Below are 17,482 nucleotides of genomic sequence, written 5' to 3'. Positions count from 1 at the left end.
TAGATAAAACCCATTCGCTCAAGTACAGCAATGCTGCGTATGCGTTCGAGTTCAATTATCTTCCTTCTTTCACTTTGAAGAACCGTACAACCAAGACAACGTACTGGTCGCACTTCCAGTTAGGGCGCAACTGGGACCACTTGCTTCCAATTTAACTGGTTATGGTTTCCAACTGGGATCAGCTTCTTCCAGTTCAACTGGTCATGGTTCCCGTTGGTGGCCAGTTGAGCTGTAACTGGAACCAGCTGCTAACTGGGACCATTTGCAACTGGAATCAACTGGCACCAGTTGAGTTGTAACTGGGACCAGCTGCTAAGTGGGACCAGTTGCAACTGGAATCAACTGGGACCAGTTGAGTTGTAACTGGGACCAGCTGCTAACTGGGACAAGTTGCAACTGGAATCAACTGGGACCAGTTGTTTCCCAACTGGAACCATTTGATCCCAGTTGATACCAGTTGAAACCAGTTGGATTCCCAGTTACTCATTTTCACCTGGGATACCATCAAGGTCTTTAAAATTGCGTATCTATGTATTTTCTGTTAAAGGAACACACCGCCCTAATACATACCTAGTGATGTTGCGCCTCAGATATGCGTAATGTTTGCTTTTTGATCAACAATACACACAAGTATGAACCTAGTCAGCCGTTCACGATGGCTGGCCCTTGGGCAAGTGGTTCAACTTTGGCCGAGTGGCTGAATCGAGGGACGTGCCGACAAACAGAAAGACAGACAGGAAGACAGACCAAAATTTCTGCGTTTAAGTTCCCCAAGAAAGACTATCGTCTTTAACCCTTTCGGCCCTGGCGGTGTCAATTGACACCATGACACAACATTTCCCCTAGCACCTCGGAAATGAAACCAAAACTCGCCATTCTCAGGGGGGAATACTTCTTCAATGATCCCCACTGCGTTTGACACCAAAATGGTGACATGCATGCGTAGCTGAGAGCCGTAGTGAAGAAGAAGCTTGACCGAAGTCATGGGTGACGTCGTGGCGGGTCAGCTGAGGCGGCTAAGCGAAATTTTCGGGTCGACGTGCCGAAGCTGTTTCAATGAGTATCACACTGAAAAATGAGACGTGGCTCACATTTTGTGTATTCTAGTGAATAGCGGGAAAAAGGCTGCTATTTTTCTCATTTCACAACCGCTGAGCCCTGATGACCTGATTTGATGTCATGTCTGTAAATCCATTAATACTTGCACCACTGGCTCAATTTTTCGTTTGTGGTCTTCTGAGGTCATAACTATTAGGAAAACAAACACAAAAAATGTCCCCGACCAAAATAAAAAATCCAGGGCTGAAAGGGTTAATAAGAGACGGTTAGAATACTGGTGGCAGAAACCGGGTCCGGCATGGCAGCGCCGCGGCGCGGGAGTTCACCGCAAAAGGCCCTCGCTCTTCCCATGTATTCGCGCGGCGCTTTGGACACTCCCCCTATTTACAGTGTTCCCTATTCTCACTCTAGCAAAAAACATGAGCAAAAACAATGTATTTGTCTAATGATGATGATAGCACTTTCAGCGTCATCTCGCCTCGCTCTATTGCTGTTCAGTACGCCGCCAACGCCGCCACTACCCTTATTTCTGTACTACAGCCAAAGCTACAGTTTCCGTTCTCTATAAAGTGGTATAGATGTTCTCTGGTGAGGATAGGAGCCATTCAAGCGCTGGAGCGGTGCATTAATCAGCGGTGTGCTCTGGCAAAGTGCTGTGATGTTTCGGTGGCTGAGCAGAGAGCGCCTAGTTCCCGTGTCATCCCGGATGCTCGGTGTCTGCACGTCGAGTACAACAGGTCTCGTGGCCATTTTCTAACTGTCCCTGTATTCAAGTTCAAAGAACAGACTGTCCGCAACACCTCTGTTCAATCGTCAGGTCAGCGCATTATCGTTACTCAAAGTGCTAATTTCATCTTTCGTAGTCCACTTGTACTGACACACCATGCGATATCATGCTCGGCTTGCATTCTTGTTTATGCAATGATTCCGATATTTATATTTCGCTAGATTAAAATGATTGTGTATGTACATTTGTTAGAGTTTGGAAACAACCTTTAATGTAAAGCTGCGGCGCATCTTGTTTGTGTTACATCGTTTGTTAGACGTGGAAAAAGGATGCGCTACTGGTTACAAGAAATCCGTTGCTGTCAAGTGTTATACCACAACACTTGATAGCTGGACGAGTTACGATTGTAACTCACAAGTGGCTTGAAGTTTAACGCTGAAGGACGTCATGCAAGAAACGCATATCTTGCGACTTAATTTCTGCTGTGATCTGACCACTACGCGCCACATAAATTCTTGCAGGTTTAGTTCAAGGAAGTAAAAGTCTGTCCCATCAATATGAAGAGAGATTGCCAATACTTGTTCCATGTGTAAAATCAGCGCCATGCAAAGTATGACTATGTAGCTGCACAGCATGCCATTTTCAAAGATGGTAACTTATGCAATTGAACATACTTGAAAATTGGGCACGAATGGGGCAACTTTCGCGATTTCTAAAAAAATGGGCATGCCATAAATTGGCATGCACTACAACTTTCTAATATACACAACTGTCCTCAAGTAAATAATTAAAAAAATAAATTGACGAGTTTTTGTTAATTAGTTTCGTCAATGTCATTTTAGTTGCGGCAAAGTATTTCCACGTTGACAGAGAGTACATGTGCAAAAACAACTGGAGCATGACTGTCACAAAAAACAAACAAACTATTGTCAAAAAAAAAAAAAACATCCGGTATATTGTATGCCTCTTAGTACTTGCTGTAAATGCTACAAAACAAACATGATGGTAGGTCATTAAGGGGGTATTATCGTATTCTTACAGGTTTGAGAAAGGTTGCGGCCCAGTAGGGCCAGCTCTAAGCTTTATCTTAAAAATGAACCAATTGATAACAATGACCTCCAGGACACCAAAAAAACCTCTCTACCCAAGCTCACCAAATTGCACATTCCTGAGAGTTCTTGGACGATACTTAACATAATGGAAGACACATCTATGCCACAAGTACCAACGTGTGCTTATTTTTTTTTAATCAGGAACAGCTGAAGGGCACTGTATTACAACTGAGGGCATAGGACATTAATGCTTGTAGTGCGCTGCCGGTGGACACGGACCAAGAAACAAGGAAAAACAACACAAGATGATGCGCAAACTCACAACTACTTTATTTCGATAACATACAGCCTTATGTACGTACAAGAAAGAAGGCACACTAAATGACGAAGGGGGAACAGTACGTACATAAGGCTGTACGTTATCGAAATAAAGTAGTTGTGAGTTTGCGCATCATCTTGTGTTGTTTTTCCTTGTTTCTTGGTCCGTGTCCACCGACAGCGCACTACAAGCATGAATACATACCAACTAGCCCCTGTTGCCGCCCTACTAGCATAGGACATTAACTGCTCAATTAAATTCATCAGCTCTGCCAGATGTATTCGATGACTCCAAATTTAAGCCAGGAAGAGCTTGAAAATATATTTGGAATCGTTTGGCTGTTCTTGGGCTCAAATCATCATCCTGCTGCCACCTAACTTTTGGTTTCATAAGTGCACTAGTATTTTATAACTTGGGAAGACTGCCTAAGTTGGAGAACTGTTCACTGCAAGTGATCAGCTTTCTTTTAGCTGGCACTGACATGAAATCCACATGCCTCCTACAATTTACATTAGATTGAGAGCCTGATTGATGGTGGGAATTTCAGTGGCTCAAGAGCCACACTTGCGTTGTGCACGGTGCATATGGGGAACATATGGAGAAGCCACGATATGCTCACTTACTACATATGTGGCACATTGAGAAGGTGCAATGCGATGGAGGACTGAAATGCAGTGTAGAAACATTAAAGGGGTACTGACACAAAATTTCGCGGCTGACAAGCCTGCAGGATCGATTCCCGTGAACATGCGTATATCATCTGCAAAACATCAACGAATATAGCTTCGAAGGTATTTTAACTGAATTTTGAAGTTTGCGTGAGCGATAGACACCCTTGGGCTATTGACACCCTCAAAGGTGAGCCTTGGTGACCCCCTACTTCCCTCACGTGACCACGCTGCAACAAGTTTTGATGAATAGCCACCATTTTTTTTTTGCTGCGTTCGCTCCAGCAGCCTACTTCTGGGCGGCTGCTCGCGAACCGTGCGGAAGTGCGTCACAGTTCTGTGTGCTGACGTGATCGAGCGCTGCTCCCACTACGTGGTGATAGTTGCACCTGGTGGCTTGTCGTTTTTGAAACCAAAACTGACACTGGCCGGTAATGAGAAGCCTGTAATTAATTATCTGTTGCGCGCTGCAGCAAACGATGTGCCGTGTTACGACTAACAAACCCCAGCAACACATTGCAGAAAAAAAAATGCAAGGCCATAATTTTTGTGTCGGTACGCTTTTAACATTCAGGTCTTACAGTTCACAACAAACTTCAATAATGGTTGTTTGATTTTACTGTCCCGACCCCTCAAGACAGCAGTTGCAGTATTAGAAAGTGGCTTTACTACTTAATTTAACATCAGTTAACTGCATAAAAAAAAGCATTGGGTATAGACTCCAGCTAATTTCTTTTGTTGGCGGGGGGGGGGGGGGGGATTGCAGATATTTGCCTCTCTGGGGATATGAAGCGCTTTCATCATAAAATGCTTGATAAACTTCTACATTTTCGTGAAATTCTACTACTTCACAAAATTGCTGAACAGTGAGAGCAAAAAAAAAATGCAAAGGATGAAGTTTTGAAACTGAGAGGATGTAACTGTCACTCACAAAGCCTCATTTGAGGAACTAACAAAGATTCGGAGCATTGATTCTCATACATCCAACGAATTCGGTTTTGTAAGCACATTAGGGATAAATAGGATGGCTGCCATGAGCGAAGGCTTTCATGATTTTGTGCTCCTCCACATCTTTATCCTCTGCTACAGTATTGCTTGCTTACGCATAGACAATGTTAACATTAAAGGGAACATAGTTGGCCGCTTACATGAAAAGGTAGACAAACAGGAGAGCACGGCTGTAAACAGCTGCACCAGCCCGCCTGTATGTGGGAAATGCGGGAGGAGCATCTGCTGAACAGTCTGATTGCTCGCAGCAGAAATGGCAGAATAGCCAGTATACCCCGAGGACCAGTGGCGCACCGACGGGGGGTGTTTTTGGGGTTGTAACCCCCCCCCCCCTTGAGGCCGACCTGTGAAGAGCCGGAACGCACTGCAGTGCACAACTTGAAGAAAGAAAAAAAAAAAAAAAAACGCCAGGCCTGCACGGAAAGCGCAGCACAGTCACAGTGAAAGCTGGAAGAGCGGCATTTCTAAAGCCCGTTATAAACTCTCTTGTGGCTACTAATACAAGTACACTAGCAACGTACCCACTATGCCACAAATAATTTTTGTGAAGTTCGGAAGCACCCACCACGACATTATTCGTCATTCTGCGCAGAAGCGAGGTACCTCCTGTAAGGCATTATGTGCACTTTGTTGATGTGACGGCTGACGACGATGAAGAATTCTGGCTGAGCCCTTTGTAATGGGTTGGAAGCTTTAAACGACCCACTAGTTACGTAATTCACGTTGTTATGCCCGGTCGTTATTTCACGCTTTATAACATACGTTAACGCGAGAAAGAGAGAGAGGGAGAATTAACTTTACTGAGACCCTGAGGAAATGGATCATGGGAGCCTTATGGGCTTCCTTGGCAACCAATAGAAGTGCACTTGCGAGGAACCCACTATGCTATAAATCATAATTTTTGTGAAGTAGGGAAGCAGCCACTGTGCTATTTTTCATCATTCTGCGGAAAACCGCGGTACCCGCTAAACACCTGTAAGCCATTATGTGCACTTTGTTGATGCTGTGGCTGATGACGATGAATAATTATCGCAGGGGCCTTTGTAATGGGTTGGAAGCATTCAACAACCCACTCGTTGCACAGTTCGCATTGTGTGACGCCTGGTTACAAAATTCGCATTGTCTGATGCCTGGTTGTTATTTTACTCTTCTACCACACTACATTACGTATGTTAATATGGTTCCTTCCCGACATGAAGCCTGTATAGGGTGCTTTTGCAATGCAATTTCAAGCACCGGCGTGTCTCTGAGGTAGAATACTGGGCTCCCACGCAGAGGGCCCAGGACCTCATTCCATCCTGGATATTATTTCTTCCATTTTTTTTTCTCATTTTGCGTGATAGTGGTTACAGACACTGGCGGCGGCGGCAGATAACTACGGCGCCAAAAACTGCTCTTGTTGTGATCTCATAACACCTTTCGCTCTAAAACAAGAAAAACGCGATATATTCAGGAAACTCACCAAAAATGGCTCCCCAAAATGTTTTTATTCGGAAAGCAATTCACTTGCAAAAAGACGATGCAAGCTGAGAAATCCAGCAATAGGCCTCCCCCAATCAACATCACGACAGAAATACATCACTCTCCGCTATCCGTGGCGCCAGTGAAACCATCGCCTGTTTCCGCGGACGGCTGAGTCACGTGACAGTAAGAACGCAAACATGGAACGCGAATGGCTCTTCCACTTGCGCCATACACACGTGCAGTCTGAAACTGGAGGGATATAAAGTCCGGGCGGAGTTCGAAACCGCAAACGGTGCCACGCGCGTGACTTCAAAGTGAAACCCCATGTTCGAAAAGCCGCCGGCGTACTAGGATGCTGAAAAAAGAAGGGGGGGGGGGGAACGGTCTTGTTGATGCCCCACCCCTCCGAGCGCGTGGCCCGCAGCCAACGATGGCGACAAGAGGTTCGTGAAAACGTTTTTAGCATTACGAACACAATAGTGCGTTCTCTGCCTTCTCCTAAAGACTGGCCACCGGAAGAGCGAACCTAAGACAGTTTCAACAAAACTGCTTGTACTGGCTGCGACGCCAGCTGCATCAGCGGAACTGAGAACCTGTAAGAAAGACTGGACGCAGACCGTCGAATCAATTTTCCTGAAACTGTAGTCCTCGCAGCTGAAACCAATTACCGGAAGTGAATGCTGGCAGATCCAAGCGACCCCAATCGTGAACCATGCTCAAGGCAACCTACATGTAGCATCTCTGCTTTTCCCTGCGCAGAGCGCAAGAAGAAAGAAAAAAGATGTCTGCGCACGGCCTCACACAGTCCGGCACTCCAAGTATCCCCCTTTCCCTATCTGTCATCTAACAGTCCACCTCGATGCATCCATACGCCAAAGGAGCTCCCCACCCCCTTTTACTCTTCATCTGATTCCCACCAGTCAAGCCCTAGCACTCCTCTGTTCTTTTGCTGACAAGCACCGCCGCCGACCGACTCACCCTTTCATACCCGCTGAACAAGAAAAGAAGCCCTCTTCATATGTCTCCCTCCATCGAACTCTCAAGAAGGAACCGTATGGATTCTGAAACGTAGGTACAATGCTCACTCAATGTTCCAAAGATAAGAGGGCGTCGGCGACGCTTCGAAACAAGTGTTTTCTGTTATTTTCGGGGCTTGCGTTTTGTGCAGGCAAATGGTGTCGCCAGCGGGGTGGTCGCGCATTTTTTCTGAACTTTGTTCAGAAAAATGCGCGAAAAGGGGCATTGGAGCGGCGAGAAGAAAGGCGACCACGTACGCGGCTCGTTCGTCAAAGCGACTGCAAACCCCGGAGGCCGTACAGCACGAGCACATGACGGTATTAGTTTAAGCACATACACTGTGGTTCCTGCATTTCTGAGCAAGCCTTGGAGCAACTAGTGTGTGCGTCGACAGCCATGCCGCAGTACCACACACATGCAGGGACCCCAAGCAAGCACGAATGCTATGCAAAATCCATACGTTGAGAAGATGGGAGGAGTAAGACCAGAAAAACGACGTGGCAGAAGGAGTAAATGTTTTCAAGGACGTGTGACAAGAAAAAAGGGCTTTGGAAAGTGCGAAAGGTATATTGGGGTGCCACATTTTCTTTCTTTTTTTTTTAGTAGACAACTCTCGCCCTCTCTCTTTTTACCACTTCTTTTTTGTATGTTGTACATTGGACGGAAGCTACAAAGTTTGACGTGCACCCATGCACACGTTCAGTTCGTTTGCTAGAACTTGCTTCTGTGTCTGCTGCACGAATCTGCGTTGATGATGAGCTACCACACCACAGACATTTCGCTGAAGCACCAGTCGAACACTATCCTCACCTACTTCCCAAAAAAGATTCCGAGTTCAGATTCAAGAGACGCAGCAACAGCACCGGAATGCCTGATTACGACCAAAAATGAACCGATGATTCAGCACATATCGCCTTCAGATGCATCAATCGATCAGTCACTTATCACTGAGGATACTTCAGTCACCAACCTTGTGCACCCGAATGACATGGCAAATCGGTAAGCATGGCTACAATGCAGTTTATCCATGAGCTGAGAATTGTACTGTACGTGTGCTGCACTGATCTATGCATACTGTTTATAATCAATGCCACAAAGTTTATAATCAATATTTACGATGCATTTTCAGATTTGTAGTTTGGCGAGGCTCGAAGTATAATATAGGATGTTCTGCTCACATTATGCACAAAATTCTCGGTTGCAGAGTTTTTCAACTGCTAAAGTTGCCAATGGGGCTTGTTTGTATGACATTTCCTGATTACTGTGGTAATCGGACATGAGACACAATAAATGGGACACAAGAAAGGCACATGGCGCCAGGTGTCCTCGTGTGCCTTTATTGCGTCCCATTTGTTTGCGCTACCATAGTAATAATTTGTTTTTCTTTTAAACAGCATTGTGCGAGCGCCAGCCGGCTGGCACGTCAGCACCCTTATCACTACATATGGCTGAAAAATTCGCAAAAACAAGTATTTGCCAGACATCTTTGTTGGAACTATATTGCATGTTGGTTTATTCAATTTGCCGTTTATTTTCTACTTGCACTATTCACTGAACGGTTTCTTGACCCTCTCAAGTTTTTTCAAGATCTTGTTGTAAAACACTGAAAGATCATGATCATCACATTTGATATTATTATTATTATTATTATTATTATTATTATTATTATTATTATTATTATTATTATTATTATTATATTATTATTATTATTATTTGATATCACATATGTTATTTGTCGTTGCATTCCTCGAGTCTTCTCAGAATATCGACCCCCCCTGACAGAAATCCTGGGTGCGCTAATGCCGAGGACTGTAGCTGAAGTAGAAGTAGGAAAATGTCGGTAAAGGAAGGGTGTGTATTTACCCTCCTTGTACCAGTTGCTTGAGCCAGTGGTGGCAAGCACAATTCCTCTCCGGCCATCTTCCGTAGCCTTCTGTAATTTTTTCTGCCTACTTATAATATGGTGCATCTCTAGGGGCCATTCTGTGCATTTTATATAAATCTTTCAGCTGCTAGCAACTATTATTGATGTACTGCAGGTGACATGTACCTGCATGATGTCATCCAGTTTATTCAGAGCCCTTTAAGAAGTTTCTTTGAGTTGTGTCATACACTCGTGTGGTGCTTTGCAGACATAAATGTGATGCCTTTTAGCAAACAAATTGGACAAGCCATTCTTGTACGTTTTCCGAGCTTACTTCCTAATGGGTTATGGTTCACCTTATTTAGATGCTGGTGGTGATGAAACAGTCACTGTATTTGCGTTTGGTGCAATCATTTTCAGTTAGACAAAGAGTCCAAATGATAAGGATGCACTTGAGTAATCTGTACATCATAGGACGGCAAGGCAAGTTTGTATTGCTGTGCATAGCATTACATTGGAAATATTTCACACATTGAGCCACTGTGATCGATAAAGTTCTAGATGTCATGCCATTTGTTTATTTTTCCCAGTTTTATGTAGGCTCCTACACAATCTCTAGGATTGTCAGTGGCATAGACATGCACGAAGAGCGAGTAACTGTAAGTTATGCTCTGTTTACAGTAAAGTGAGCCTCACAGTATAGAGGACGGAGTGGCCTAGGGATAAAAAGGCCATGCTGATGAAATGAAGAAATTGGCCCAGAAGATCAAGAAAGATACATGATGCAATTCATATACTTTGTTATTTGTGGGAAGAACTTGTTCAGTAACAGTGCAGCTCATGCATGAACATCTCCCAGACGTGCTGGTCAAGACACTACAGCACAGACTTCTTCTGTTTTAACACAATAGCGTTAAAGAGCTCGTTTCACTGAAATTCCGGCATCTGCGTCGTTGTTTGTGAGCGAAAAATCAGCGTTCATGAGCGAAAATTCGAGATAGATGCAAATAAATAAACAATAAAAAGCTTTGGTCCGACTGGGAATCGAACCCAGGCCTTCTGCGTGGAAAACAGGTTCTACCACAGAGCCACACCATTGCTTGGAACTGCTTCCAAAAAAAAAACCTTATAAGAATGTCATGTAATCCGAGGAGTCTCCTTAATGCATGTAATGTTGCATGGCAGAAGCATAGAATCACATCAGGCATCAAGACATGTCAATTGTGCAACAAGTGAGGGGTTTAAAGGTCCTCCCAGTTCAAAGCACCCAGACATATTTAATCATCATCAGCAAGAGCATCAACAAAGTGAGCAGCTGTGTAGGTTCGCGTGTTGCCTTACGGACACGTAGTGGGTACTTCGCTGATTCGCAAAAAGAATTATGGTGTAGTGGGCACTTCGCAACTGTACTTGCAGTAGGCATTTTAGGATAGTTTTAAATGGTCAGTGTTACTCGCATAGATGTTCCTTTCCTTGCGGCATAGTTTAGGTGTCCACCGAGAAGTGAAGCAAGGCTACCGATTGAGAAGGCGATGCGAACGGGGCCGGATTACGCTATTGCGTTCTACTCTTGAAGCAAAGCTAAAGCGTCCTCCAACCTTTTGTTACCAGTATGCCATTGTGTTTCAAGAAAATCCTGCACAAGTAGCAAAATATTTTTGTTTATCCCTTCACACTGAGTATCAATTGCATACGATGAAAAAAAAGCGATAGGCAGAAAATATAAAAGGTACAAAAATTGAGGGCGAGATGACTCTTATAAATTTTTCCCTCTCTGCATTTTCGACATATCTCTGACTATAAATAGGCTGGCAATGGCACCTCAGTCAAAGTGGCTTTGTTGCAAAAGCTGCCCCTGCAAGTGCCAAGTGTTGTATTTCCAGTGAGTCAGTTAAGCAACAAGCAAGAATACGGCTGAGTCCTAACTGAATACCACTAGCATTGTACGAAATGATGCCATAAAATATAGGTGTCCACAGTGAAGAGCACTCTCAGTTTATTGTTGTGGAACAGCTTGTAGCAAAATATGCTTATAATGAAAGTATTTTACTATCAGATACAACTTTGCTTTTATGAGGCTTCACATAATGCGTGTTTAGACAATAAAACCTTTACTTTCTTTGCCGAAATTCGGTTCTTATGAAAGCTGAAATGATTGCTGTGATATTCACATACGTCTTTCTGTAGGTGCTGTAGGTGCTGGCTTGTGCAAGATGGTGTTTTCACATTTTCTTACAGTTGGCACAGTGGCAGTTCTAGCCGCACAAGAGAGAGGATGTCGTGTCGTGGCTGCCCTGAGGCTGTGGTAAGCTGGATTGCATGACTGTGTAGCTAAAAAAATATTGAAGCAACTGTATTATTGCAGGAAGGCAAGTTGCTATACTCACGGACAACTTTTCTTGGCAATGAAGCGAAGGCTACAGAGCCACAATGCACGTATCCTACCGCTAATGAATGTAGTCCCACAATTGCGTCCGTAGTTTCTGCGTGAGATATATAAAATACTCCTTCATTTCCTACATGTAGCTTTTTGACGCGAAACGCAGTGCATACAAGCGAGATATTTGCATTTCTTTTACTTTATAGGTTGTCACTTTGTGTTTTTGCGTGCGTGATAGAGTCGCGCCTTTTACCCGTACCTTAGACGCTAAGCAGCGTTTGCGTCGAAATGCAGCACTAGCCATCACTTTCCACGGCGTTACGAGACACGCGCCAAACCGGACTACTTTGCGCAGCAGTACATGTGCAGATGCTCTGACCCCGTAGCTTTCCCTTCATTGCCAAGAAAAGTTGTCCGCGAGTATGGTGCTCTGGCTCTTTGCTGGCTGTGTGAAAACTCTGAACATTTATTGTCTGTTATACATATTTTTGCTGTGGTTTATTTATTTATTTATTTATTTACATATACTGCTGTCTCATTGTGAGACATTGCAGGGGAGGGTACAGAAGTTGCTTGCAAATCAGGCATAACATGAAACAAATTAGCATACAAATGAACGCTAAACTGTGTGATTTAACAAGCACGTAAAAAAGCAAGTTATACAAATGCATATATAACAAATCAACATTGCATCAAATAACACTTGTTAGATGGTAGAAAAAGGCACAAATATACAAAAAGTGCACCACACATTTAAAACTCTAGAGGTACATGTCTATGAATGTCTTCCGCAAATTGTGCGGCAGGTAACTGGCGAAGTGCGCCGTCAAGACCATTCCAGAGTTCGACTGTGTATGGGAAAAAAATGAGTATTTAAAACTATTTAAACGTGGGCGGAATGAGACAAGATTAAGGGGGTGATAGCTTCGAGTAGCACGAGTAGGACGCTTCACAAATGAAACTGGGGTCGTGATAACTGATGGTTCAAGTAAAATCTTATGTAGAGTGACAAGACGTTCACACGTGCGTCGGTGCGCTAAGTTATGTGCATGCGATGAAGGAGAAAAGTGGCGATCGTATCTGCTATATATAAACTTTATGGCTTTCCTTTGCAAAGATTCCAACTTGGCTACGTCACAAGGGAAGTAGGGGGACCAGACAACCGACGCATACTCCAAGATTGGCCTCATTAGGGTTTTATATGCAGTTAGCTTGCAGTCCTTGGTAGCATTCTTCAATGTACGGTTTAAGTAGAATAGTTTGCAAAGGGCCTTCGAGTGAATGCGGTCTATGTGTTTCTGCCATTTCAAATTATGTGTGAAAGTCGCCCCAAGGTTTTAAACTCATCCACATGTGTAATGTTAGTTCCACTGTATCCATAAGAAAAACGTAACGTCTTAACCTTATTGGAGAAAGTCATAGAGACTGTCTTCGTTAGATTAGTAGATAGTTGCCAGGAATCGTTCCAGGTACAGAACCTAGAAAAAACCTCATTTAATAGGAACTGGTCAGCACTCACGGAAATTACACAATATAGAACGCAGTCATCTGCATAGGCATGTAGTTTAACTGGCGTGTTTTGAATGACCTTCACGACGTCATTAATATAAATGACAAATAAAAGTGGAACCAATACAGAGCTTTGGGGGTCACCAGACTTAACTTCAACGGTATTGGACTTTGCTTTGTTAAAAGAAACATACTGACGTCTACGATGCAGGTAATCAGTGGTCCAAGAAATCAGTGCGTCATTACCTCACGAAGCTTGTGAAGAAGTTTTCTGTGACAGACCGAGTCAAAAGCTTTGGCGTAATCTATAAATATAGCGTCCAGCTGACCTCGATTAGTAAGTACCGACGCAATGTCATGTGAAAACTTGACGAGTTGCGTGATCGTCGAGTAATCCGGTTGAAAACCATGCTGGCACGACGAGGTCACATTATTCTCAGTTAAGTACTTAGCAGTGTGTTTGTGTACAATGTGTTTCAGTAACTTACATGTGGTAGATAACAATGAAATGTCGAGAGCATACCAACCACACATGTTCCGGAAAGCGAGATGGCAGAGGACATTCCTATTAACTGTGCTGCAATATTGCTATGCTAACAACTGGAGAGAAGACATGCAGACTATGGACAAATACATGCATGTCCACAGAGTCATCATGCACCCCACACATTAGACAATGTGCATGAATATCCAAGTGGCTTTCCTGCAAAGTTTGTTTTCTAACCAAAAACTCTTGTTCCCTGATTGCTCTCCTTGGTCCAAGTGTGTTCCCATCTCACCATTTCAAATAAAAAACAAAGCACCACGAAGGCTTTTAAAAAAGTTCAACAGTTAGAATACCCACAAATGTGAAATTTGAGTGCAGCTGTTTAATAATTGGGGATTCAGTTAAAGCTCGATCTCATGAAAGCTGATTTAACGAGGTTCCCGATCTAACAAAGAAATTTCCGTACCCGGCCGGTACCCTTAAGGTTTAATGTTGCTGTCAACCTGGTTTAACGAACCTAACTTGGCTGCAGACTCGATCTAACGAAGCTTTTCTTGAAATAAATCAATAAAAATGTGGTGATTCATTTCTAATTTTGACACAGACTGGTTTTTCTTCGAGCAGGCGCTCTAATGCCGTCAGGTTAAACCGTGTATCGGCCCTAGTCACGACTCTGGTTTTGCTTTTTATGAGGCTGCATGCTGTGCCCATGCATGAAACAACCAGCTCAACATCCTGTAGTGTTCTAACATACCAGATTGTGCTAGTAGTGATGGTGCTTTATTGTGCCCTATGAAATGCTCACTCGGGAAAACTACAGTGGTTGCTTGCCTTATTTCGTGGTTTATTCGAAAGACTGCACTGCTCATCTCCTCCCAACTGTCTTGCTTGTCTGCCATCTCGCACAGTCACTGTTATCGTTCCCCTTGTCTTTGTATGATGGCAGCTGTCACAGCTTGATGTGGCATCGTGGATCTGCATCGTCCGGACATAAGAGACTCCCTCTCTGATCCGCTGTCACAGACTTTTGAAACGTGCACGCGTGGGTTAGCAGCAAATATAATGTCATGGTACCTTTTAAGTGTTCCTACGTTACATTAGATTTCTAAGGACCGAAAAATTCATTTCCCGATTTTTCCAATTTCTCCATTTGATGAAATAATTAGAGCGTGGTCATTGCTTAGTTAAATTGAGTTTCAACTGTATGAATAGCAGGGTTCTCATGGCAGTGACACTTAGCACCTGCTTTGCTGGTATGCAGTGCCATGTTTTCTCGGTGACGGCTCTTAGCTTAAACTTCGGCAGTGTGCACTTCTGGATTTTGGCATCGGTGGCACTTAGCCTCTGCTCGAAGCTTGTTTAGCAGCAGCACTTCCACTGGTTGTGTCGCTCGTTCAGAAAGAAAGCATGAACACAGGAATGCATTGCTCACTGAGTGCATTCTCCTTCTGCTGTCTTTCATCCTCTGCTGTGCTGTGTTTCTTCATTCACTACACTTCACCTCCTCATACTCTCTTTGCTGTCACTTTCATTCACTTACTATCTTTCATCCACTGCTGGGCCAATTGTTTGTTTAGTTACGCCAGTGCAAAACCGACTAATTGGCGTTTAAGAGCTGCACTCTAAAATCACTGTGATAATGTCATGCCTCAAAGTTATCTGCCTGCTAAGCCTCATAGAAGCTTAGTTGGTAAAGCATGACACTCACCTTAGCAGGCTAGTTGGTATGAATCCATGGTGGCACGCAGCACTAAATTGATGAGGACAGAGGAAGAATGCTTGTACTCATGTTTAAAGCTTCTTTTAATATTCTGTCTTAGTTGATTTCACACAGCCTGCCACCATACACTGTTTTGTTTCCCATTTACGGTGTTGATACAAAGCCTCTCACATTGATTTCTTTTGTCATCTCACAGTGATGCACATTGTGGGATTCTAGACCCTTGTGCACAAGAATATTTTACATGTGCATGGCTAGCTAACTACAGCATTAACATCTAAGCACATGTGCAATAGGATTTTATCGCTGGCGATAATTACTGAAGCTATCTTGCAATAACTTCATGGGGCATTTTAGTCTTCTTCATGGTTCCACTGCAAACAGTAAAGCCGTGCTTGCGAGCCACTAAGCAGACAAGATGAGAGGGTCTTAATGCAGCTAACATGCATTGTCTCGCATTGACAACAGTGAAGTTCTCGCCATGGTCGGCTAACAATATGTTGATAAACCAGGTCAGTGGTGGGAAACCTGTGCAAGTTGTGCGGCACCAATCTGCATCAACTGGGAATTACTGTTCCCACTGCTATAAAAAGCCTCTTTTTTGCCTAATTGTGCCATTGCTGTGCCACAGCGTGGTTTTGGAAACGAAACTAATGCTTCGCAGACAGCGTGCTTCGTTAGCGGAAGTACCTCATGGTCACGATGTTGTACACTTGTGTTGCTGCATTTGTTAATGGTGCCACTAGCGCCACAGCTGTTGTGACAGCCGACACAATTCAATTCAATATCAATGCAGTGATGCCAACCCTAGGGATTTATCCGTAGATCTAAGGATTTTCTATTGGTCTCAGGGATATGCTGTCATTTTTATTTAATCTAGGGATTTTGTAAGGTACAAACTGGAGAAGTGGCGAAAGGCGGGCTAGTTGGTACATAACTTAAAACTTGAAAAACAGCGCAGACAGGATGAAGGAAAGTGACACACAGACAGCGCCCGTCCGTGTGTCACTTTCCTTTGTCCTGTCTTTGCGCTGTTTTTCAAGTTTTAAATTTTGTAAGGCTCTGGAAATGTTACACTGCATAGCCTAATCACATCGTTACTGAGTAATCATGCTTTTTCAACTAAAAATGTTGTAAAAGAAGTAAAATCCTGCGTTAATGTCGTTCTTGTGTAGGCCAGCGTTGCCAACTGTAGGGTAATAGGCGATATTCATAATGCTTGGGGCTCCACAAACATTAGGTGTGTCCGCCATTTTTTGTTGGGCGCTGTTGCGGAATCGTCTGCTAGCGTCTCTATAAGGAGAGGCCACAGAGAGGCTGAACTGTAGTCGTTGGCGGAGCTTTCAGGCCAAGAAAATGTGGCCGTTTTGTCACCCAGTGCTGAACAGTCATTGGACCTCCCTGTGCTGCCACAAATTGACAAGAACACAATACTGGAGGTCTGTGCACTTCAAAAACTCATCTGGATGGCAGCTGCAAGAGGCACACCCCTTTGCAAAGCCGAACTGCTGTTCTCTAGTGGCGTGTGCTTCTGATTTGAGGTAGACGTTCAAGAAAAGTGTTTGTTGCAGAGGAGGTGTGACTGTCAAACTACTAAGATGACCTTGCACTGCAATACTACATCTCTATTGTTTTTCCCACTGCAATTTTATACACACGTCATAAACGCTCATCAGGTATCGACACTACATTGTTTCTGTGCGGCCTGTGCAACGCTGGGCTGCTTTCCTTGGCTCATTTATTCAGCCACAGGTATCTGTACACCCTTCGCAATAGTGTGTGTCATAGTTTTTTTTAAATAAACAAGACATGGACATGTGCATTAGCAGTGTGCCGCAAACCAAACAAAAATACTGATCGCGCGTTTCAACTGTATACGAAGAGAGCGGCCCGAGTAATGCTCTTTTACTGGACACTGGTTGTTTATAATGCCTTGTGGTCATAATGTATCACGCGGAGTTAGTATTGTATTACTGGTTTTCATGAACGCTATATGTGTACGTTCATTGACATATATTTTCAAAATATTGTGCTTTTTGTTTTCGCATCTCATGGCAGCCTTGCATTATCGTGCACTATTGCGAACAGCATACGAAGGCCCGGGATCAGCAGAAAGATGAGTGTGATGATCTATTGAACAAACAGCTCCATCTACTGTATGGCTCCGTAACTCTTAGCTCCGTGTTCGCAGCGCGCGTTGACCGAAGA

General features: G+C 43.8%; 1 protein-coding gene across 3 annotated transcripts in view; it reads left to right on the top strand.

The window, feature by feature from the left end:
- Window positions 1-1,594: 1,594 nt before the first annotated feature.
- The window catches only part of LOC119404584 (phosphatidylinositol 3-kinase regulatory subunit alpha), a 133,399-nt gene continuing 117,511 nt past the window's right edge, over window positions 1,595-17,482 (top strand). The window contains exons 1-2 of one of the 3 annotated variants that reach the window (XM_037671132.2): window positions 1,595-1,796; window positions 11,417-11,483. In XM_037671132.2, coding sequence (XP_037527060.1) covers window positions 11,454-11,483 — 30 coding nt within the window. In that variant the 5' untranslated portion in view covers window positions 1,595-1,796; window positions 11,417-11,453. Of the gene's footprint in view, window positions 1,877-11,416; window positions 11,484-17,482 lie in introns of all 3 variants that reach the window. The other 2 variants (XM_037671131.1, XM_037671133.2) reach the window with 2 other exon arrangements.

This window comes from Rhipicephalus sanguineus, chromosome 9 (assembly GCF_013339695.2).
Source record: "Rhipicephalus sanguineus isolate Rsan-2018 chromosome 9, BIME_Rsan_1.4, whole genome shotgun sequence".
Taxonomy (NCBI): domain Eukaryota; kingdom Metazoa; phylum Arthropoda; class Arachnida; order Ixodida; family Ixodidae; genus Rhipicephalus; species Rhipicephalus sanguineus.
The sequence above is the reverse complement of the archived record's forward strand: the minus strand, read 5'-3'. Positions and strand labels throughout refer to the sequence as shown.